This window comes from Dermacentor variabilis, chromosome 3 (genome assembly GCF_050947875.1).
Source record: "Dermacentor variabilis isolate Ectoservices chromosome 3, ASM5094787v1, whole genome shotgun sequence".
Classification (NCBI taxonomy): Eukaryota; Metazoa; Arthropoda; class Arachnida; order Ixodida; family Ixodidae; genus Dermacentor; species Dermacentor variabilis.
In genome coordinates, this window is record NC_134570.1 from 159,586,062 (window position 1) to 159,610,599 (window position 24,538).

Consider the following 24,538-nt stretch of genomic DNA (forward strand, 5'->3'; position numbering starts at 1 on the left):
TTGTTCGCCTTGTACTGCACAGGTAGGCTACGAGTTCCCTTAAAACAGCGCGGCTTGGCACTTTTGCCTATGACTAACGGCGGACGCTTGTCCGAGCCATCCATGTTTGTGCAAAGCAGCACTGTGATGCGTTTTTTGCTGTGTTTGCCGCCGTGACAGCGCTGCCCCTTGAAGTCGAGCGTCCTAGCCGGCAACATCTCGTAGAATAGCCCGGTCTCGTCGGCGTTGTAAATGTCTGCAGGCGCGAAGTTGCTTAAAATTCCGGCCATGTTTACTCGCCTTCCAAGCAGCTGCTTCGTCCACGTCTGCTGACATTGACTCGCCGCACAACACTTTTCCAACGATGTTATGGTGGGCCTTGAAACGGTTTAGCCAGCCAATGCTGGCTTTAAAATCATCAATGCCAAGTAGGCATGCATAGTTCAAGGCTTTCTGCTGGACGATGCTTCCGGACAGGGGGACGTTGCTGGCTCGTGCTTCCACAAACCACGCATGCACTGCTTTGTCCAACTCTTCATGGAGGGGCCGCGTCACCTTTTTGTGCTTCGAGGATGTGCCTGAAGCAAGTGCCATTCTCACGCTGTCCTTATTGCCTAGAATCGTTGACAGCGAACTTGCAGGAATTCCGAAGTCTTCAGCAATTGCCGCTTTCTTCCTTCCGCTTTCTGCTTGGGCGATTATTTGAGCTTTTTGCTCAAGGGAAAGAGTTTTGCGTTTTTTCACTTGCGTTGCCATCGTGTCCTGCGGATGAAAACTCGTCGTCGTCGAAGAGAAAGGCAGCGAGTGAACAACGCGACCACGACACAAAGCCAAAATGGCGGAACTGCAATCACGTGATTTCATGCTTAATGTGGCTTTGGATTTGACTTGGACTTCTCGCCAATAAAACTAGTTTCGGTTTCGATTTTGAACGCGAAAATTTCGTTGAAGCGGAAACGCTCTGCAAAAATGGTTCGTTGTGCAGAGAAATTTAGGCCATTAATTCTTATAGGATACTCGCGGGGAATAAAAAATTATTCGTTGTCGCGGAAATTTCGTTGTGGCGGTATTCGTTGTGGCGGGATTCAACTGTAGAATACAATGTTCGCCCAAATATCATGCGCGCTCAGTTTAACAAGAAAAATGCAGCATGCCTTTATATTCACAAAAACAAAACCTGCAGAACTTAGCTTCACAGAGTAGAAATTTATGCGCACCTAATGCACATTGACCTCACTCTCGGGCTGCTTTGTAGCCAGTCCACTACATTTGATATTCCAGGTTTTTTGAACAACTCTGCGGGAATCATGAATGGGATCGTGGCCCAGTTCACCCTGCAATGCATGCAACTACCTAGAATGCGAAAAGCGCTTGACATGCTCCTTTTGTTGCTGGCTTAGCATGTAAGATAACTTGTCCCTTGAATGAGCTGTTGTAATCAAAGTAATGTGTTGCCTTTGTTAGCCTTCATGATTTGATACGTTGCCATCTTGCGATAATTGTGGTGACAATGCCAAATCCGACGGTAGGCTGCTGCAACTTGTGTATGTTTAGATTCCATGTGCGATTGACATGGGCAGGCAAATCGTGGATCCAGTTTCTTGGAGGTTGGGGTGGGCTGATGTAGTGCAAGTTAAGAGCTGGGTAAATATGGTAACACCTAGACTTCACCTGGTAGCTGTGGAATGGTTCATGTGCCTGCAATGCAGGGAAGCAGTCGCGATGCCTGCAATGCCACCATGCTTCTTACTCTCGCCGTGGCGAACTCTTGTCGCGATCCGTCAACCTTTTGTTGTTTTGGTGCAGACGGTTCGTGTGTGGGTGGTGGGCACGAAGGAGTGCAAACTGGAGCTTCGGGAGCACGACCACGTGGTGGAGTGCATTGCGTGGGCACCCGAGAGCGCCCACCCGCACCTGGGTGGCAACGGCAGTGGAGACAGTAACAGGCGGCCGGCTGGCAGCGGTACGGGCAGGGCCCAGGGCACGGGACCCTTCCTGGCCTCGGGCTCACGGGACAAGACCATCAAACTGTGGGACGTCAGCACGGGTCTGGCCGTCTTCACCCTGGTGGGTGTGGGGGGCTCTTGCCTTTGCACTGCACTCGTGTTCTCTTGATTTCCAGTACGGTTGAGCAAACATCAATAACGCATTATGGGGTGTAACAATCAAAGTTAATCCAGAGTTTGTCTTGCCATGCTTCATTTCAGTACTTTACTGTTATAATAAAACAAACTACAAGAACCAAGACAATGTTGGTTACAGTCGAGCAAGTATTGCTCGCATGCAGCTCGAAATGTGTATTCTGGTAGAAAAAAAGAAAGGAGGAAAGAATATCTCGCATCTAGTTTAGAACTTGTTTTTAGTTGAGTTGGTACATATTAGCAAACATTTATTTAACTGCGCAAACAGCGATCACAGAGAGCAGACAAGGTCTGCGCCTGTCCTTGTCTGCTCTCTCTCAGATTGTTTGTTGGCGCAGTCAAGAAAATGTCACAGTTGAACCCACTTTGTTGACCTCAGATATAACAATCCTATTGGTTATAGTGACCATATTTCAATGCATTTGTGATTTTCTGACCCTGCCTTCTGTAACGCCGCGTTGCGGTGCATGCTTGCACTCGGAAAACAGGGACAGGAAAGATGTCTTCGGCCTTCCTGTACTGATCGTGTGTAGTGCACAGCCATTGCTCGTGTTCGCATACGTATTCGAGCAGCCGGCTGCCATGCAATGCATCGGCATTCTTGCAACGGCTCAAATCACAAGTGCACCGGGAGAATGCATGCCGTGGGAAATGCCCATCAACTTGCAAATGATGAGTGAGCAATGCTCCTGGTTGCCTAGGCGCAAAATTGCGCAACTGAGAGATCAACAGTTGTGTGCGATTCTTCAATATTCACCATATCCGCATCACTGCTGCTTTGCCGCCACACATTGTCTGCACACGTCGTCTGCATAGGCGCTATTTAATAGCTGCTAGTAACAGAATTAGGCAATTAACAGCCCTGTGGCTTTGCCAAGATTACTGTGAGAGTATATGCTAGGTATTTATAGTCAATTTAGTCCAAGTGAAATTTTGTTGCAGTTGGCCTTAAGCGAAATTTTCTGGAACGACAGTCTGCAAATAATCTACTCGCGTAACATTGTGTCCAAAAACTGCTCAAATGCATCCATTGTGCCCTTAAATTGCATAAACTACTGCCGCAGTGTACTTGCGTGGCTGCCGCCATTCTTCAAAAAAAAAAAAAAAAAAAAAAAGAAAAAAGAAAGCAGTGGAGCTATTAGTGGAACAGTTGCGCCTCGCAACAGGTGACAGCGATGGTAATGGCGGTTTGCCCATCACAACAGGTGACTACCTGTTGGACAGTGGTGTCCAGACCATGAATGATCAAGATCAAAGAATGAAGGATGTACTACTTAGCTTCATTGTCGACGCGAAGGAGACAAAGACATCCCTCGACATCAAACTGGAGGAAGCTCTATTAACGTGGTGGGGGGACGTGGCTTTCAAAATCAACTTCCTTACTTCTTGGATGTTGATCAAAATTCAGATGTAGTGGTAGTATTTCTGTTATGTTACCAGGAATTTCGAAGTTGATTCTCCACAACTTCTTTATTTACAATTTCTTTTTCTTCTTTTGGGCTTGTCCCAAGCCTGAATGACTTACGAAATGTGATAGAAGACTCATTTGAAGAACTGTGTGTTCCAAAATGAATGGTTGAGGGCAGAACATTCTAATATTTTATTTACAATATCCTGTTTTACACGCCGTGGTTGCTCACTGGCTATGATGTTAGGCTGCTGAGCACAAGGTTGCGGGATTGAATCCCAGCCACGGCGGCCACATTCTGATAGGGACAAAATGCAAAAACACCCGTGTACTTAGATTTAGGGGCACGTTAAAGAACCCTAGGTGGTTGAAATTTCCAGATTCCTCCACTACGGCGTGCCTCATAATCAGAAAGTAGTTCTGGCACGTAAAACCCCATAATCTTATTTTTTTAACAATATCCTGTTTTTTCTTAATTCTTATTTTTCATGAGGCAACTGTACAACAGGCATCTAGACTGTGAGCAACCAGTTGAATCATTAATCCAGAAAAAGTCGCACACTAGAAAAGCAAGAATACCATGCCCTGAACTGCCCTTCAAATACTATAATAATAAAAAAGAAACAATTGAAATAGACTTGCAGTCATGAAGAAATCAGCGGGATAAGCTGAGCAGGCGGCAAGAGAAAAATTTTTGAGGAAATGGCTTCCAATGTTGTACGTTCGATTTCAAGTTATCAAAAAGCATCAGGGCTGTAATCATTGATGTCCTGTCATAGGCTTATCATAGGTGTAGGCTATCACAGGATGTCCTATCACAGGATGTCCTATCATTGGAGTGCCTTGCCTTTTGTCTGAAGGACCTTGCTTTCCTTTCTTTCCCCAACATGCTTCTGCTCTGCCCTGTGAAGAGCAGGTTGGCCAGGTTGCAGACCGAATGTAGCACAATATCCCACAAAAGCACAGCGGGCCCCAGAACTGTACAGCGGAACCGCATTGATACGTTCCTCACTGTTGCGTTTTCCTGGCTGCTGCGTCGCCTTCTTGTTGTCCTGACCTAAGTCCTATTGACTCCTATGTATTTATGTTTCCATTTGATACAGCGCCATTCTGTATTGTTCCCGCTTCTTGCGCTGCATTTGAAGGTGGCTGCCACGTAAATGTAACTGTGCGGGGAGAAATTGGCTCCCGCATGTTGCAATAAGCAACCGATTCGTTGCAGCAAGTGACCGAAGTTTGCAATGAGCGACCAGAGTTGCGCAAGCCAGGCATTGCACAAACATTGGGATAATGCATGCACAGAGCAGTCGGTGAAGCATCTGAAAAAGTGTGCATCGATTAAAACCTACTGGCAACAAGTACAGGGCTACGTTTACTTTGGGGCCTCCGAGGGTCTTACTTGCAGTTCACAATTGCCGGTCCTCTTTAGTAAGCTTCGGTGCAATAGAACTGCATCATGCGTTGACGCGTACGAAAAATACTGCGGAAGGACCACTGCCGTGGAACACCGTACATGTCCCTTAACTATACCCGCGTGCATGTGCCATTCCTGGTCACAGTATGAGTACCGAGACATCTAGTAACTGCACTGGTAGCCACTCGGACTGTTTCTGACGTTGTGCTGTGGGGATTTGTGCCCTTCCTCACAGTTACGTTTTTCCGGCTGGTACGTTTTCTTCCCACACTCCCTTTAAGAACATATAAACGGCATTCTACTGTATTTGCACGTTGCCTTGTTGACCGCTGTCTCTAGTGGAGCAGGGAAGCTTACCTCTTAGCATCCCTCACATAGTGTCTCTGTCTCATAAACGACAAATTTTTGTGTTTTTGTAGCAATGACCAGGTAACTAAATGAAGGCTTTCAGCAGCACTTTGAATTTTGTTTTCCTAGAGAATGCATACCAAAGTTCATGGTGCATCGACTGCTCGTTGTTGCATTTGATATATTGTTAAACCGCTGCAGGTGAGCTTGACAGTGTTCACAAAGTTAGCAAGCTTTTCTCAATACATTGCACATTACGAAGCATGGTTTATTTAAAGCAATAATGTCACATCAGGAACAAAATAAGCAGCTTGTTTCCATACTGAGGACTATTAGGAGCATATGTGGTCATCCATTATCAGAATCATGTTTAGAAAGACGATCTGAAGGGCCAGTTCGCACTCGAGTACTATGCATTCAAGACTGAATTGAAAATGGCTGTCTGCACCAATGGCAAGAGCTAAAAAAAAAAAAGAAAACATGAGCCATTCTACTTTGTGAAGGTGCATGACCAGCTGTGCTGTTTAGCACATGACACAGAGGTGACAGAGAATTTTGAACAAGGGTGCGAACACATTTATTGTCCTGATCCGTGTTCATTGTGACGATAGGTACGCAGACACATTGTCGTATCATTTCTGTTATTAAATATGTAAGCATTTCTATTGTTGCCCAACGAGAAATTTGTCCATCACGTAAGACAATGAATGGCTCATAGCCTCGTAAATAATTTTTAATGCGGCCTCCCCATTACGACGATAGAAGACGTCGTAATGGAATGACGAGCGCCTACGAGGCAGCTGTGGAAGAATACAGTAGAACCCCGCTGTTACGTTCCTCACTGCTGCGTTTTCCCGGCTGCTACGTCGTTTTCATGCGGTCCCGGCATAGCTTCCATAGGATCCAATGTATAAGGAACCCCGCTGTTACGTCGTAGCTGTGAAAACGTTCCCGCATGATACGTCGCAACTTAGCACTCCGAGCCCGCCTGGGCTGAAGTAGGCAACGCGCTCCAGCCGCCATTTTGGCTTTTGACAAGTTTTGGCTGGGCTTGGCCGGGCTTGGCTATGGAACTGGCTGCAAGAAGCCGCACGCCAGTTCGAGAGGCCGCCACTAAGTGGCCATTCGTGAAAAATGCTCTCACTATCATCACTGTGATTAGGGTCACCGCATGGTTGTTGGACGGGTCGACTCACGGAGGAAGGAAACTCTGGAGAGGCCCTCGCGTCACTCTTTGTGAAGCAAAAGTGAAACCGGAAGTTGGCGTTGCTCGTGGCGTTGCTCCGCCTATCGGGCCAGCTCTCCTCTCTTGTTTACATTTCTCCCACGGCGCGCCGCGCGCAACCGGCTGCTCGGACGCGCGCGCTCCGCAGCAATACTAAACAATCGTTAGCAGGTTAGCATGATTACGCCAAAGAGGGCAAAATTTCCCGCGGATATTCCTTTGTCCGTTGCCATTGCCGTGGCGCGGTGACGACGAGGAGCACGAGCCGCATGATGCCGGGGAGTGGCCAAATCCTAGCTTTGGAGAAGCCGTCGCGGCTCTAGACCTCCTCCGCAGGTACGTCGCACCTCACAGCGACGCTGACAGCAATGCGGCCTTCCAGGCTATTGAGAAACGTGTGGCGATTTCTAGCGAGCGAAAGAAACGGCAAGCCATCATTCTAGACTTTTTTAAGTCCTAAGCGCACTCTGTGGAAATAAATTGTCTATAGTTGAAGCTGCCCTTTTTTTCATTCATTTTCGGAGCTTTCCTCACTGTTGCGTTTTCCCGGCTGTTGCGTTTTTTTTCCCCGGTCCGGTGAAAAACGTATGAACGGGGTTCCACTGTACTACGCTCGAGCCATTTCTGATGATGATAGTTTTTGCTCATTCAGATTTGTTAACAGACATGAAAAATGCATGGAACCCTATCCACAAACAGCTTCGCTGACATGATTGATGGTATCACTGCAATGTTAGGTAACGTTGCAAAAGATGTTTTTGTGTTTAATTGTGAGAAAGCACTCAGCTGTGACGGGGTGAACGCATTGCAAGGTCAGGACCAGCACGTTCATATGTGTCCTTTAAATTGCAGGTGGGCCACGACAACTGGGTGCGTGGTGTCAAGTTCCACCCTGGTGGCAAGTACCTGCTGAGCTGCTCGGATGACAAGACGTTGCGCGTCTGGGAGCTGGCGCACCAGCGTTGCTGCAAGACCCTCGAGGCACACTCGCACTTCTGCACGTCACTCGGTGAGCAGCATTTCTTGCTCCCACGTGAAGCATTGCCACCAAATTGCAGCCCGTACTTCGACCACATCCCTATTTCGAGTTTTGAACCGCAATTTGCAGCGACAATGTCCACTCGTTCCCATGCCACTCTTATCCACTGTTCGTGGCCAGCAGATGCCAATTATAATGCGTGCGGAGTGTTGCAGCGTCGTTGTGACCACTGACGAAGCGTGAAAAACGTTGAAAAAGGAATAGCACAAGAGGCATTGTTGGGAAATTGCGTCCACAGAATGTGTAGGCCAAGGGCAAGCATGTGTGCATGCAGCAAAACGCAATGACAAACTTGGGCCATATTCTTGAACGATCACTTCTGAAAGTTACTTTATTGTGCGTGATACAGTCAAACCTCGATATAATGAACTTAATTATGACGAACTTCTAAATATATCTAAGTATTTAATTTTCATAACCTTTTGTCCATTGAACACCATGTATTTAGAACCTAGATATAACAAAGTGTGTTGGTGTAAGATTTCAATATATATATATATAAATTTCACTGCCACTGCAAAGGAATGCTGAGACAATAAATGAAAATTCCGCAGACATAGATGGTCAAATGATTGAATTACAAGCGGCTGCTTGCAAACGCACCTCTCCGCTCGCTCGCCACGCGATAAGAGTGAGACCACCGAAGGGGAGCGGTATCATGTTCCATGTAAAGTCCCGGTGTGATAGGATCCTATCCCACCCCGTACACTTTGTGGTTTAGGTGTGAATGAAAGTGTGCGAGGGTGAAACAAGAAAGATGGTGGCTTCACAACTGCCACCTTCCCGCGCAAGCGAAGGGAAAGAAGGGGAGGGGGGGCGAGCTCACGGTAATGCAATCAAGTGTGCGTCTCGGTTGTGGCTGCGCATGGCTGTAAGCGCGGCTGAGCGCGCATGCAGCCGCACACTCTGCTTTAGAGGTAATCTACCGCATGTGCGAAAAGTGGGTGTGCCAAGACGACGTGGCACCATGTAAGCCGATCTTACCAGAAGTTTAGTATTGGAGGTTACATAATCTTGTTTCGGTGACCCTTTGGAGTGAGAGGCAGACGAAGCATTCGCTGCCTGCTGTCGGCACTTTTCCTGATAGCATCGTCGCAGTGCGGGCGGCGCTATCAGCTGAGGGGGCGGAGTGCACACGAAAGCGTGGCCGGCTTCGCTTAATGCGTTGCACCGAGAAGATATCGTAGACATACGTGGAATGCAACCGTATCATTCGTCGCTGACTCCAAAATTTATCAAAATGATATGTTTCCCATTCATACTTGCCTTTTTTGATTGCCCGATAATTTGATAATTCAAATTATTGATAATTCAATGTTGCAACTGAACGGAAGTTCAATTTGGTGGACCAGCAAGCTCAAGAAGAAATTTCCAAGGCCCTCCAAACGAAGAGGCAAAGGTGCGAGAAAATGCCTGACAGCAACGATGCCAAATATTACAGCGCTCGTGCGTTCTAATAAGTCTGCACTGCTTGCAAAACTTTTCAGCTTGTTTCTTCAAATGTGTTTTCTTTGTCAGTCACCTCGCTCGTGGAAAGCACAGCATAGAAATGGCAGGACCGATTTTGATCATGTTTGTTTTGCTGTGATCTATAAACTGTGCTGTATGTCCAGACAGTCTTAAAATGCTTATTTCTTTCTAATATTTTGTTATTTCTTAATAACTACAAGGCTCTGTGCAGTGAAACACAGTCACATTCATTTCACGTGGAAAAAAAAATTATTTGGGGGGAAAGATACTGACTTTTTCTTTATGTAGATTAGACATTTGGGCAAACATACGAAGTATTCCTGGCTCTCCACCAAGTTTCGTTATTGTGCCCGGCTTTCGACATGCAAGGAACTTATAAATTCTTGTAAATTTTTATAAAACTAAGAATAATGAAGATATCATCATGAAATTTTAGATTTCTTTTTATTGCAATGTGCAGTGTGTGCCAAATTTCAGCCCTTTCTATCAAGAAACAAAAAAGTTACTTCTGATCCCCTCATTCCCCCTAAAGGGACCCTGAAACAATTTTTAACGAAATGAAGAAGTGCATGTTAAAGTTGACTGCTTCAGAAATACTTTGCCACAAGAAGTACTTCAATGCGTTTGCCAGAAGTGAAGTTATTAGCGAGTTTTAAAATAGGGGCCCCAATAGTTTGGGACCCCAAAGAGCTTTGCGGGTGTTAGCTTTGGGGCACGCAGGAAAGAAGAGTTTTATAATAAGGCTTTGTGCATTCCTTTCTCCATGGTATTGCGTTTGTGGATAGCGTCTTGCACTGACAGTGCCACTACAGCGTCAAAGAAAAGCTGTTAGAAATAATAAAATAAGATATGCCATTTTATGATAGGACTAGTAATTTTGACTTGCGTGTATTCGTGTTTAATTACAATTTAGGGGTTATTCTGTAAGCAGCAAACAATTAGTTGCACTTAGTTTTGAGCAAACCAACTTTACGTGCCTTCACCAGCCAAGCTTAGCCGTATTAGGCCTACAAGCCATAAAATCCACTGTCGAATTCGGAATCAGCGGCGTCTAATGAATCAATCTTCATAACACACGCTAGTTGAGAGAAAACGATAACCGCAGTCCCTTCTCCTAGCTTGCCAACTTCATGCGTTACCACGAATCGAACCCACTTTGGTGCTAGGTTAGTGCCGTCGCTTCGATGGGTGCCGTCATGTTTGCTGACGCAAAGCTTTTGGGGCCACTATTTGGGCTCTCGCTAAATCGGTGAAATAGTGTTCCCAACGCAAAACCCAAACGCAGTTTGTGTCTTGCGCATGCGCAGTGGCTTCGACGCTATTTCTTTGGGGCCCCAAAACGTTTGGGGCCCCTATTCTGAAACTCTATTGGCCATCAAAGATCGCCTGTGATCCCTTACATGGTGCTCCTGGTCCTCTTTCAATGCCTTGCACTGTGGCGTTTACGGTAGAGTGGGGTGGTGCCCACAAAGCCCCGCCTACTGAACGTCACCGTGGCATGCCATTAAAATTTGATTTTGGATGTTCGCTTAGACACCACTGTTTCCGATTGTGGTGCTTACGATGTGCCAAATGCCATAGAGTTAATGTAACAAACTCAAGAGGAAAAGCTCGCCGTAGGGCCGTGCGTTGAAATTGGTAACTGCAAGGGTGCCTACATGTTGCTACGCTGTGTAGGTGGACAGGCACAGATGACGAGGGGCGATTCAGATGATATGCGCAATAAACGCAATTCCGAGCCTCCCTCGGTGTGGTGGCGGCGTCTAGTTCAGGCACCTGTAAATGTGTTCTTTCATACACCACAAATTTTACATCAAAACTTTATACTTGGCCTTTGCATGTTTCTAGAAAATATACCGAAAGAACTTTATGCATTGTTCATGTGTATATGTACGTGCATCATATTTTGATTGTTTGAACCCATTTACATCAAATTATCCTGTATATCGAACAATTTCTGAACACGGTATAGTTAAAATGAGTATATATAGCAAAAATTAGGCTTACATAGCACAAAAATAGCAGAGACTCCGATACAGTCGCCGACCGTTTATTCGGACCTCACGGGGACTGCGGAAATGTCCGAATAAACAGGTGTCCGAAAAAGCAGATTAAGAAAAAAAAAAATGAAATCCTTTATTTCCACGCGCTTATTCGGGCTCGGCAGTAGGCTTGAAGAAATCGTGAATGTGCCGTTGCACGCTGTCCAGTTTACGCGCAGTCAGATAAGCCTGACTCTCGGAGAGGGTCGAACGGTCACTATAGGTGGCTGAAAGCAGTCACTGTTTGTGCACGCTCCGCATGCGACGGCAGCGTAGCACATTGTGCGTCATCTTCCGACTCGGAGTCATCGTCCGGCGGTGCAGCAGAAACCTGACGAATGATCTCGCCGTCGTCGAGTTCTGCACATGTCAGTACTGCAGTGTCAGCACCTGTGAAACTGTCACGAGACGGTGTCCAGAATCGCAATGCAACCACTGCGCAGGTCTCGGCAGAACATTTTCCGCGTCAGTAGAGAGCACATCGGATGGCGACAAATCTTAGGCCTCCCGGCACCCGCTTGCCGGCATTCCCCAGCGAAGTCTGCGCGGGCACTGTCGGCGCCATTACACACTTGACGCGATGTTTCCGTACGCCGCGTTGGATCACCGAAACCTCGACACAGCACACAAAGTAAACACCACTGTTCCGACACCGGTCGCACAAACGAAAAACGTAGCCTGCTCGCAGCGTCGTGCGCGAAGAAACAAATCAGCTGCTGGATTGTCTTGACATGGCTTACTAAGCTGAAACCGGAACTGCTGTAGAGCCACTCTATTGAACCAGGCAGAAACGATGATGATGAGCGGGGATTTCCAGTAGCGCCACTTCGTGAGGCAGCAAGGAGGCTCTGTTCAAAACAAAAATGGCGTTCAGCTAGTCGAACTATGCGCCGGTCATAGTCGGTGCATGATGCTCTCGATCGAGTTGGCTCAAGGAGTGTCCGAAAAATCAGACGAGAGGTTGCAACGTGTCCGAACTTTCGGCAGTTGTTATACATTATGGTCTATGGGGGGAATGGCGGTGCCGCGAAGCTGACCGAATAATCGGGCATGTCCGAATTTTTGGAGTCCGGAAAATCGGTCGGCGACTGTATATTGAACGTCAAGCGGCACAAAAGTGCCCCCAGAAGTTTGCTTTCCCTCGTGGCGGTTGGGAAATCCGGCAGTGCGGCTCCATCTATGTGCTCTGCCTTGTGACTGCGTCGCGTCATGCGAATCGTCGACACCCCCCCCCCACCCCCTGTAAAAAATGATCTAGGCCCACACACAGTGCTTGCTCAGACAGCCAATCGGAGGCTCTTGCGCCCTCATCGTACAAGATAGTGGAAGTGCGAGTGGCCTCGCTGCTTTTCTGGTTCATTGTGTTTGCCCCCTTGTCGGTCTTTTCTCGCAGTGCTGCAGTGCTGCCGTGATGGCTAGCGCAAAGTGACAAAATTTGCTTTTCGCCGTGAAGCTCGAAATCGTGAATCGATTCGAATGCGGTAAAAAGTCCGGATGTCGCCGCAGCGTGTGATATTCCGAGGTGCACTCTCATCACGATCTTGAAGGAAGAATAAGGGGAAGATCAGGGCTAAAGCGGACAAACTCGCGACTAGATGCCCGTGGCACCCGACGCATACGTCGAGGCGGCTGTGTTCACGTGGTTCATCCGAAATTGCTTCAGACGTGTCGGCTTCCACGTGCCCGGTGGTGACTTAAAATTCTGACGAGTGCAACGAAGCTGTTGCCAGTGTCGCTGAAGTTTGGAGCATGCTGTCAGAATTTCCGGAAGCCATTGACGGATCAATGGTCGACGAGTTTGGGAGTGCGGATTATGGTGTCGCAACCACGGGAGAGCCCGAAAATGAAAACTACACTGCCGACATCATACCGAGCACAAGTGATAGTGGGCACAATGAGGAAAGTAATGGCGATTCTTTGCCGACATCATCCGAGGTGATTAGTGCACTCGCATTAGTCTGGCACTTCTGCGCCTATGTGGAAGTTGCACCCTCAGCCGCTCCGACTCTATAGACAATGTGGAGAAGTGTGTGCATCGCAGGCAGCGAAATTGTCCAAGCAGAAGAAAATACAGGACTACTTATGCGCAACTAAGCTAGTTTCATCAATAAAGTAATTTTATAAGTGGTATGTGGTTTTACGACATCCAATTTTTTAGCAGGCTTATATCAAATTATGCCCTGTATCAAACTGATAGGCATTTTTTTTTGCGAGTTTGATATAACCGGATTTGACTGTATTACAAAAATGAGAGGTAGCTGCATGGTGGCGTCCTTGCAGTTGCAATATTTTTTGCCCAACGTTTCCTCTTGTCACTACAGTAAATCCTCCATAATTTGAAGGCTGCCGGACTATGAAAATTCTTAGAACTAGGCAGGTTTTCGAATGAACCGAAGTGGAAAAAACAAAACAAAAAAGAAACAAGAATTTGGTGTGAAAATAAATCACCTCTATTTTTCATGTCCGAGAAAGATTACTTGAAGTAATCGCTGATACGGGATTTCTTGGCGCGGTAGTTCGCCGTCTCAGGTGCCATGTTCTCCAGCTGGCTCACAACCAGTCGCATACCAAAATTGCTGCCGCTGCACTCAACAAAGCTTTGGACGATGCTCATGGAATCGATAACCACAGCCAAAGCAGGCGTACAGGTGGGTTCATTAGCGCCGCCGTCACCGCCGACTAGCACAGTATCGGTGATTTCATCTTCCACGTCAGCATTCTATGTTTGAATATGCTGCAAAGCCTAGTCTGGCGCCGTCGTCTTGGCTGGAAGTCTGTGATCCGGGCACACGTCGAGTCTCTCTCGTCATCTAGGCAGGAAGAGCTGCAAGCGCCACCCTGGTCCTCCCTACGCTGTTTGCAAAATCTGGCGCGTTCAAAGCGATGCCTTCTGGTTGAAAGCGTCGACAAAGGCACCTTGTATTTCTCGGCAAGTTGCATAGTCGCACATACGGTCTTTTCTGCATCCTATGTGAGACACGCCTTCTCCTGCAACGTCAATGTCTCATACTTCGGCAGATGAGTCACGCACGAGGTGCGCACATGGCCGAGATTTTGGACGCGGTACATGGCTGTGCGCACTCCACTAACTAGCACTGCAGAAAACGAATGACGACGCAGGTGCGCAGGCAACGAAGTGTGAAGGAATGCCGAGAACGTGCTGCAGCCCTACACGTAGAAAATAGGGAAACTGAAAATGCTGTGGTCGACGGTGATGCTGTCTATTGGTTTGCCAGGGTTGGCTGGGGTTAGACCCGGTTTGCCGGGTCTGTTGGGCCTCCGGTTGCGAGCAGGCTGCCTCACGTTACTGCCGGCCGGATATCAATCATCTGGATAGAGCTGCGCGGGCTATTTAAATTATCCAATAGAATTTGAATTGAAAATGCAAATTAAACGTAGACCGTGCCCCTACAGTGTAGTCCACTTATTGGTATCAAGAAGAACAAAAAATCCGAGCGTTATAACCGATTATCGCCATATCTGGACTGTTGAAAAAAGAAAAAGCTGCTGAACATACCTTCGTAGCTCTGAAACCAAATTTGCCACTGAGGATAAAGAATTGATGTTGTAGAAAGAAAGCTGTGAAAAAACGAAATGTTTATTTATACATCTAAACAGCGTGTTAAGTGTTGGCGTGCTGAAGTGGTCTGGAATCTGCACTTGCCTTCGCGGAAGTTTCAGGCTCACAACCGCGGTGTGCATTGTGAACACTGGCTATGTGAACACTGGCAGCTGCACTTTAATGTACATGAAATCAATGAGTGACTCTATCGACAACAGCGCACTTTGGGTGAACATTGTGGTCAGTTTCAGTGTCAATCTTATCGCCTCCGTCGCACAATGCCGCCGTCACTCGTGACAACAATCGTCCCGTCGGAGAATCTTTGCAGAATGAGGCAGCGCTATCTGTACTCAGAAGCGCCTCCATCGAAGCACCATTTATTTTATCGCCCGTAGCGACATGCTCCCAGAGTTTGGCAATTTGAGTGGGCTGCCACTGTGTTGGAATGTGTTGGTTTCACACACGGGTGTTTTGCCTAAGTGCACAAAGCCCGCTGTTTCCCTTCATCGGCATGGCCACTGGTTCTAGCCTTCATGATCGTGGCGCTCACGGCTTTCAGAATCCTCGATATCATCAACTGCGCGAACTGGTACTTTGAGTCTTGCAAAATTTGTAGCCCCGTCTCAAGCGACACAGCTTTGCACATTGTAGGGGCACCTACCGCTGCTTCCGCAGCGCATTTCCGCACTCGCTGCTGGAACAGAGGGAGGTTGCAGAAGGGGAGCGCAGGGGCGGTTTGCTTCTTGCTCATTCTTTTTCTTTTCCCTCTGGACGCCCGCTGGTGATGAAGACGTGAAGAAGCTGGTGCCATCTTGTGGCACATTGCGCCAACTTTCAATGCTCTCCGTGGCTTTCGCAGTCGGCGCACTGGCGGAGCGCGCTGCACGGTAATGGCAACAGATAGGAACTCGTGTAGGCAAGCTTTTCGCCCCGTCTCGGTTAAGAGGAACTTAGCAAAGGAAATTTCACAATTATTCTGCATGAGAAACGCCGCCCAAAAGGCAGCATTTCGATCGTTATATCTGATATGCAGTGAATAACATATTTTTTTTCTCATATTGATACTCTGAAGTCAACTCATTGTTATAGCTGATATATTGTTATATGTGGTATCGTTATAAGTGGACTGCACTTATATCTTGATTTCTATGTACCTAAGTTACTGATAGCCTGCTACGTTCTTGTTATGGAAGGGTAGGAGACTCCCAACCATGTGCAGCAGCCTATTTCCTTGGCCAAAATCTGTAAGCATCAAATTTAGTGAAAAATTGTTTGGTAATCAATATTTGGCTTTTCTTTCATGATTCGATACAATGTTCGATTCAAAATATATTACTCGGCATTTGCACACCCCTGCTTTTAACACTTTCCTGCCCGCAGGAAAAGCAGCAGTTTTTGGGTAGTCTAGTAAATACTTTTTTGCCTACCACAGTGCGATCGGATCTGAAAAGGGGAAGAAATTCTCTTTCTGACAGTGCTACTCCAGAACAATATATTTACCGTTTGAGGGCAAATTCTTCTTGTCAAGTGTGACCCCCTTGGTCGATATATTATTGCAGATTTAAAAATGGTCAGATTTGCCCATCTCTAAAAAACTGAGCAAAATTTTTTAAAAGTGACCGTAATGTGACAAAAAGATATTTTCTATAGGTAAACATACATTGTTTATTCATGAATACAGATGGACTTGCATAAATAGTTATAATAAGAAGGAACAAGTAGATACACTGGAGTAGCTATATTCCAGTGTGACACTTGGCAGTAGTCCGCATCGAAGGAATTGCTGCTCTTCTCACTTGCAGAAGAGCAACTGGTGTGCACGTCCATAGCGTAATCAAACTGTGTATGCGAGTGCAGGCAATAAAACGTGATGGTTGCGTGCCCGTCAGAAAAACAAATGAGTCGGAAATTTTCAGTAATTCTCCTTACCGTTGCCAATGAAGAGCAATCAGTTTTCACGAGTCTCCAGAAGAGAAATGCAGGCATTGCAGTGTCGTTTGCATATACCAGTGCCCGCCTGGGAACACATGTAATAGCACCCTTGTAAGAAATAAATAAGCGAGCATCTAGCACTGACCTTTTGAGATGACGTGCTGGCTTGAAGAAGCCCTGGTATGAAAACCAAGAGACTAACAGAGCAAACAAAAAATTCCTTCTATGCACTGTTACGAACGGCCTGCTAGGGTACCGACCTACAAAATTTTCCCAGCCAGCTGCAGCGATATTAGGAGAACCAGACCTTGGAATGCGCCCAGCTCGTTGTGATGACTCGCTTCGTGAAAACAAGAATGTGCCTCGTCAACAACCAGTTTGTGTCGGCATGTACTGCGGCGACTAGCTTTGTAAGGACCACAATGCGCCGCGTCCCCAACCGAACGGTGTCGGGATTACTAGATGCAGTCGGCGGACCAAGTATTGTTAGTAGATTCGCCGTCACCGTCACGGTTTGTTTGAAGCGGTGGAACTCCTGGAAGAAGGTATTTTGCGGCGCCGTCTCACGGGTCTTAGAAGTCGTCAATCAATGGACAGACGCGGTGGCCACTGACTGCAGGGCCAACTCTGGGATACAGAGGTGCCTGCTCGGGTCAAGACCTCTGTCTGCGAGAACCCTCTCACCTTGGTGTGGTCAGTGGAACCTGTGCGGGAGTGAGTGTGTAAACCCTCCCCCTGAAAGGCGGGTCGGCTACGATGACTTTGGATGCTCCGAATTGGTCGACGGTTGAACAGCCGTTTTCCCTCACCTAGGGATCTAGGGAGGACAGTGTGTTTATAAGCAGCTGTTGCGCGGCTGCTGAGTGTGCATTCTCTTTCGGTCATGTTAGACTGATGACTGTAACGTTGTCATGTAGATATTATAAATAAATCCCATATTCCTTGTTCTCGATGAGAACAAGTCTCCCTTCAACAACGTCCTCAGCGTGGATAAGTTGGGCAATGGCATGGGCCAGCTACCATCTCTTTCATGCCCTACCCCCACCATTACAGCACACAGGGTCTGGACTATGCAGAATTAAAAAATTAGAGCATTTTTGAAACATACAGACTGCATCACAAATATACGGCATCAACCATTTGGGATTTGTTCGCAGCACTGTATATTTACATGTTTGACTCTCAAAGGGTTAACCCCTTCAGGGCAGATTTTTTTCACCATATGCGACCGACCAGGATTGATTTTTTTATTGCAGATTCCAATTCTTCTGAGGGACCTATGTCGAAAAAAATTTACCTTAATTTTTCTAGGGTGACCGTAAAGTGAGAAAAAAATATTTTGCATTGGTATATATGTGCTCTTTATTCACGAATAAGAACAATAAAAAAAGGAAATAAACTTATAAGAATTAAAATTTGATGCATTGTTATAGTTCAAGGCTTAGAATATGCGCACACGAGAATATTTCGCAAGTTCCTACTCTCATACTATTCACGTCCATAGCGTAATCGAACTGTGTGGGTGAGCACACTCAAGAAAACTGTGTGGTTGTGTGCCCGTCAAAAAAGCAAAACATGTGACAAACCTCCGCTAATCTTCATCTTATCGCCAACCAGATGCAATTAGATATTGCGAGTCTCCCCCCCCCTCCCCCCCCCAAAAAAGGTGCACAGATTGCGTATATGCACAGCTGCGCTAACAGCCGTGCGCAGACACGGCCTCGCTAGAAAAGGAGACGCTTGGCAACTTGCCCCCAACCTGCCCCCACCACGCCCCTTCTCCAGCGGTGCTTTAAGTATCCCCATGCGGAGGAAGAAGAAACTAGGACAATGAGACTGAATGAATAGTTTCTGAATAACCCAATAGATGTTTGCTAGCCATCTAAGAGTGCTCAGAAAGTGGGGAAGTACACAGTTCGCAACCATCTATAGCATGCTATCGATGAGAATTTGTGCATACAAGAAAGTCAACTTCAGAGCAGACTGCTTCATTTCATCAGCTCCCTGTCATCTCCAGCTTTATTACTGTAATAGCACGTCAATTTGACAATCTTTAATTATACATTCACCTACAGGCTGCAGACTGACTGTGCGGTTCGTTACCTCGCAGTCTCAATTGAAATGTTTCCGATGTAGCGCATTGAGGGAAAGTTTCTCACAGGCGACCGTGCCGACTGTCTGTGACGGCCCCTCTATGTCTGTGTGCAGATTTCCACCGCACGGCGCCGTACGTGGTGACCGGCAGCGTCGAACAGACAGTCAAGGTGTGGGAATGCCGCTAACGCCACACACCGCCGTGAGCGTTGCGTGGCACACTGCGTGCCGAGGAGCCTCGACTGACCGCAGCAGCAGTCCCTCCTGCAGACGAGCCTTGGCAGTGACTCAGCTCATTCCTCCCGAGTCTCTTCCACTGCCCCACTGCACACCAACATTTTTTTTTTCTCCCCATGCTGGCAACAACAGCCTTGCAGCCGCCACCACCACAACCCCGCCCTCTTTTACCCTTCCTCCTCTGGCTTGTTGCACGCCAGCTGTTGACAAGAACCACTCGAGATTGCTGCTGCTGCTTCTGCTGCTGCTGTTGCAACACTGCATTGTTTATACATGCCACTGCCCGACGCACTAAGTGGCTCGTGAGCGCAGGATTTTGCCTACGTTTCAAGTGGACGCCATGTTTGGTGTTGAGGGCATCGCCTGTCCAGAAATTTTTTTTTTACTTCATTGTCAGCCAGGGTGCACCTGTGCCATCTTCTGTTTTGTTTTTTTAGTTTCAGGTACCTTGGGTGCTGTTTGCCGGAGGCAGACAGTCCCATGTGCATTACGGATGTTACTGGAGTGTCTTTGGCAACTTGAAGGGTGGTTAGTGGGGATGGGGGGTAGAAGGTAGCAATGCTACGGCGACACTGCAGTCTGCAGGGTTTCGAAATGTTGCCATGCTCTGCCAGCCTTGTCAGGACTTCCTGGCGAAACGAGTTTGTGGCGGTGAGAGAGATACTGTTTGTTTAATGCTCGGTTGTGCGATTGCTGCAGACTGTGAGCAGCGAGACGACGCTCGTGGCTGTTGACTTGGCTTTCTTCTGTTGCGCGTGCATGCTCGAACATCTAGAACACCTGAAGTTCTGTGCGTCTTGTATGAAAAATGTCCTGCAGCTGCCATGAAAGAGTGTGTTTCAGTGCGTGTATCACAGGTGCATCTACGCCCCAGAATCTTGCGATGCCTGCAGCGATGTGTGCAATGTTGTGAGCCAGGAAACGGGTATGTGGTGTTAGCTGGGGAGGATTGTTGAAGAGCTCGGTCGGAAAAACGATGAACAGTCCCGGATGGAGAAGAAAGCAATGAATCGAGGCTGTTGCACTCGTTGCAAATGAGAGGGAGAGTGAATAAAAAACAAAAAAAAGAGGTTGAGGGACACGATCCAGTGAAAAAGCTGCCTGTCCAATCCAATCTTATATACATATTTTTTTTTAAAAACTTGTCTGGAATTGGGCACTACTGACGTATTGCCCAGTGTTATTTTTGACATCCAATTTCATTTCTATGTTTTTTGCTAGGTGAACTTCTTGCGGAACGGGTTTTCTTCTGCTGCATGCAGAGGGTAGGCACTGTTTCTGGTTTCTGTCGTTTTCGTCTCTATACTGTGCCGTTTTTGGTAATGCCTCTAGGTTCTGTAATGACCGTGATTGAACACACAGTTCAATGCGCTGCTGTCTGTCCAGCTCAAATGCGTGCCTCACTCTTTTCGATAAATTGAGGGGGCCCTCCTTTTCGGCCGTCTTTTAACCCGAAGCTCGTGAGAAATTGTAAATATTAATCCCTGTTCCTTTTGTTTTCTTGTAGCCCTGGCAGAGAGGATAAAATAAAACATAAGCGCATTTGTTTATTTATGTGCATGCTTCTTGTGTCTTGCTTTCATCCTCCCTGCTGGTTGTCCTTGGGGGAGTTGTTTGTGCGAGCACTTCTACGAATACACATTTTTAAATATTTTACTTGGCTGCAGAGACTTTAGAAAGGTAGCAGGTCTAGCTGGTGACAACCGCAGCATGAAGTTGCGATAAAGTCGGTTGGTTTCTTCTTTTAAGTCTTTTATCTTTCTCCTGGTGCCATCTTCACAGTGTGTTCGATCGTAACAGAAGTGTGAGGGATGCTTACCATTGTGTTTTCCTCCGATACTGTGTTGTAGTATAGTGAATTTATAAAAGCAGTGATCTGCTTGCAATTGCCCTTTGTTGCTGTTTTCCGTTCTTGGAGATGTGCTGTCTTTTGTTCTGATACATTCAATGTTAAAAAAAAAGAAAGCTTCATAAGCTACTTTTGGCAGCCACTGGTCATCTCATGTGCCTGCTTGGGCAGGAAAAAGGAGGAATTTTCGGTAGGCAGCAGCATTGTGAAAATGTGGGTTTCGGTTTTGCTGAAGCTGGTTAGACAGCACAAGTGAATCCTTGCTTGGAGGTGCTCTTTAGAGGTGAACTCTGCATGCACTGTTATGCACGCAGCTTCAACATTCACTGCTCATTCTGCTGGGCAGATCTGTGTATTATTCTGGCATTGTTTATAAAAGTGTGGGCAACATTAACTGGCAGTTGCGTCTAAGGCTTTTGTGGCGTAGTGACCGCTCACGCGAGCTGAGAAGTCTCCCACATAGTGGCAGGACTGGCTTAATATTGCTTCTAGTGGGTACAGAACAGTGCTTTTAAAACAAGATGAGGGGATGTCTTAAGCACTTTAACACTCTGGCAGTTGTGCGGTGGATGCTGCTGCTTATAGGGAAGTGAGAAAATTTTCCGAGCTGTAGGGAGCGCAGAAGTCATTGCGAACTGGTTCCCCAATGACATCTTGGTGAGAAATTGCCGCAAAATGCATAAGCTTATCGTAAACTCGCGTTTGCACTGGATGCTGATGTTGAGTGACGCGCAAATTTGCCTAGTGGCACAGTCTTTTTGGGACCCTATATATTTAGAGCCAGTCATCTTCAGACATGAGGGCTTTTGAATTTTTGTTGAGACCACATTACTGCACATGGAAGACTGGTTAAATTGGCCGCAGCATGGGCGAATGTCCAACCCTTCACATTAGTGACCTAGTAGGAGTGTGCGTGTGTGTGCGTGCTGCCGAGTCCTATGTGTATACAATGTACGCCTACAGATATATATTTATAGGGATGCTCGTGAGCGAAGGCAGGTGGGTTTTGTATAACTGTTTGTAAAGCCTCAGCAGTTTGTTTGCCAAAGCACTCGGGGGGGGGGGGGGGGATGCTGTCGCCCTCTGAAATCTGGTCATGTTACAATTTACAAAATTACGGCCCCTGCCTTGTTCGAACATCCTTAGCTTTGCCATCAATCAAGTGCACCAAGATGTGCTAAGCTGAATACGTTACGCTGCAGCTCCTGTCAAAATTTTTCTTGAAATTTTTCTAATTGGTGTAGCTGCACTGTTCATTTGAACAGACTGGCAAGTGCAGATGCCAGCTATGCTTGGCATCCGAAAATGAAAACCCTCATTCTTTTTCAGGCAATTACAGACGGTTATACAATGCCCAGTATACATAGAAAGTGCTGCTTGCTATTGTTGGCTTGTTTGGGAGCCACTGGACACCTTTATATATATATTTTTTAAATCCTTTCTTGTGGTGCCTTTATTTTGCCAATCAGGTTTTTTTTTTATTGCTTGACTCTTTCTTGTACAGTACTTATTATATGTGTACATGTGGCAATGTTAGCAATTGTTTTTTTTTTTCCCTCTTTCCGGTTTCCTCATGTTGCCACCTCTGTTGTGTGAGATTTGTGATGCCCTCTTCATATTATGTGCAATTCGCCTCTTCTTTTCTTCAACAAAGTGTGGCGGCAGGTGTCGTACATTAGTTTCTCTGTTGCCCTGCCTGCCTTCCCCGTCTCCTACCATTGAATGCCGCTGCTGTACCGCTGGATGTAGGAAAGCCGAATAAAAAAAAAATGTATTAAGATGCACCAATGCTGCCACTTTCTATTCTCCAAGTAGCCCCTAGGCCAGCTGTCTGGCTTTTCAGGGGTGTGCCACTCCAGAGGAATAGTGCACAGCTTTTCTAAAACCAAAACAATGCAAAGGGCCCCTCGCCAGGTTTGGCCATTTTAAGCAGGTAGGCGTAGTGCATACAATGCACACTGATGATCACGTATGCAAAGTATCGCATCGCTGCGTGCGAGTACATTAGCTGAAATTTCAAACCAAACGCTGCGTGCCCTTCTCAAGGGAGCTGTGCTGCCAGCCAGAGAGTCGAGATCGGACGCACAAGTGCCTTTAAGTAATTTGCATCGCTGAAACGTCACTCACCGCGACTTTGAGAATTATTCCATGCTACAGCAGTTGTTTGATCTCTTGCTTCACTGGACGATTTAAAGTTGCAAGAAATAAGACCAAGCCGAATGTCTGCGAGTCTGTTTGACTCCGTGCCATAGCAAGAGGGACGTATTTCGTATTCTCTGCTTGTTCGCACGTCGTGCAGAAAGTGTCGTATCTAACAGGTTTCAAAGTGCGATTGTGCTTTTTTATCCACTTGTCTGCCTCGGTGATCCTGTGGCACTGACCTATATTGCTAGTTCGGCATTTTTGCACAAAGCTCGCACATGATATCGTGACTGGAAGTGTACCATGCAACAAAAATGCGAGGAAAATAAAAAGGAAGGTGGGGCCCGTGATGTACGCAGCCTGCGAACCTCTGGCTCTGGTATGGGAGAACGCAGCGAAGGAATTCCCCTTGCAGAGGCTATACGGGAAAAGTGGGGAGGGAGTACGTTGGTGATGACGCTTGCCTCCTGAAATTGTGGGTTTGAAACCGTAGGATTTAATGAAATTTCTTGGATCTAAGACGGAAAGGTAAATTCTAGCAACTCTACGATGCAAAATCTTAATTTAAGACCTTGAATGTTCTACAAAAATTCACAGACTTTCAAACTTAAAGAAAACGCAAGGTTAACGAATTCGCAACTACACCACAAAAAACGCATCGCCATTCTGTAAACTGCATCTGTTAGAGCATCTCAAGTGGACAAATTTAATATAAAAATGCAGCTCATCTGATATCGCACAATTTTTGTCTGCTTTATACCTGTGTCATGTACATTTTCCAGAATTGTGATATTGTTTCTTATAGCCAAGTTGCACAGTTGCAAACTTGATAGATTGTTCTTAAAATTTCTGCAATTAAAGAAAATTTAAGGAATTGATGGCCTAATAAAAAATCTGCCTCCTATAGTCACTACATTCAACTTTTCTTTCAAAACTAACGCTCATCAAAATAAGTGCTTGGTTGGTAAGAAAACTTTTCTCGGTTCCCATGTAGCGTAGAAGCTTTCACGCTAGATTCCTCTTCAAGGAAATAAACTCCACTGAACGAGAACCAACCAAGAAACAGGTGTGTCGTATTGCAATGCAGATATGTCTGATTTACTCTGTAGAAAGTCTTGTTTCTTTCTAAGCAAGTTTTATACTATTCAGCCATTCTTCATGCATAATTAAGGCCATAATTCTGGACCAGTGGTCAAAACGATGAAGCCTCTGGTTCAATCTAGTATCAAATGTGCATGAGTTTGCAGCAATAGCTGTACGCGTCACGACTTTATTTACGTGTGCGTTTCTCGCAAAGCTTGCTTGCCAAGGTAGTAAATGAGCGCAAGCAACACCTAAGCCCAAATGAACAGGCCAAATTTTGACTGACAGAATGCAGACATCAAGACAAATGCGTTGTGAATTTGCATGAAGTATCTCGTCACTAAACCATGTAAATTGCATGAAACTATGGGCAACCAAGGAAAATTGCATTGGTCCTTATTGCTCTGTGTAGTTAAATGCTGGCATCATCGCAAAACAGTGCCAATTTGGAGCATTGATCAACAGCTAAAACCATGCGCCACACATTTACATATGTGAAACTCGCCATTGGCAATTAACCAGAACAACTTATTGCAGGCTGCTCTCCAGTTAGAAGCACTTCCTTTTCACAGG

The 24,538-nt window shown here is 46.4% G+C and overlaps 1 protein-coding gene across 1 annotated transcript in view; it reads left to right on the forward strand.

Moving 5' to 3' along the window:
• The window catches only part of Lis-1 (LisH and WD40 domain-containing Lis-1), a 55,362-nt gene extending 32,838 nt beyond the window's left edge, over positions 1–22,524 (forward strand). Inside the window, exons 10-12 of the mRNA XM_075686611.1 lie at positions 1,786–2,046; positions 7,368–7,524; positions 18,769–22,524. Of these exons, the coding sequence (XP_075542726.1) occupies positions 1,786–2,046; positions 7,368–7,524; positions 18,769–18,842 (492 nt within the window). The 3' untranslated portion in view covers positions 18,843–22,524. The remainder of the gene's footprint in view (positions 1–1,785; positions 2,047–7,367; positions 7,525–18,768) is intronic.
• Positions 22,525–24,538: the final 2,014 nt, after the last annotated feature.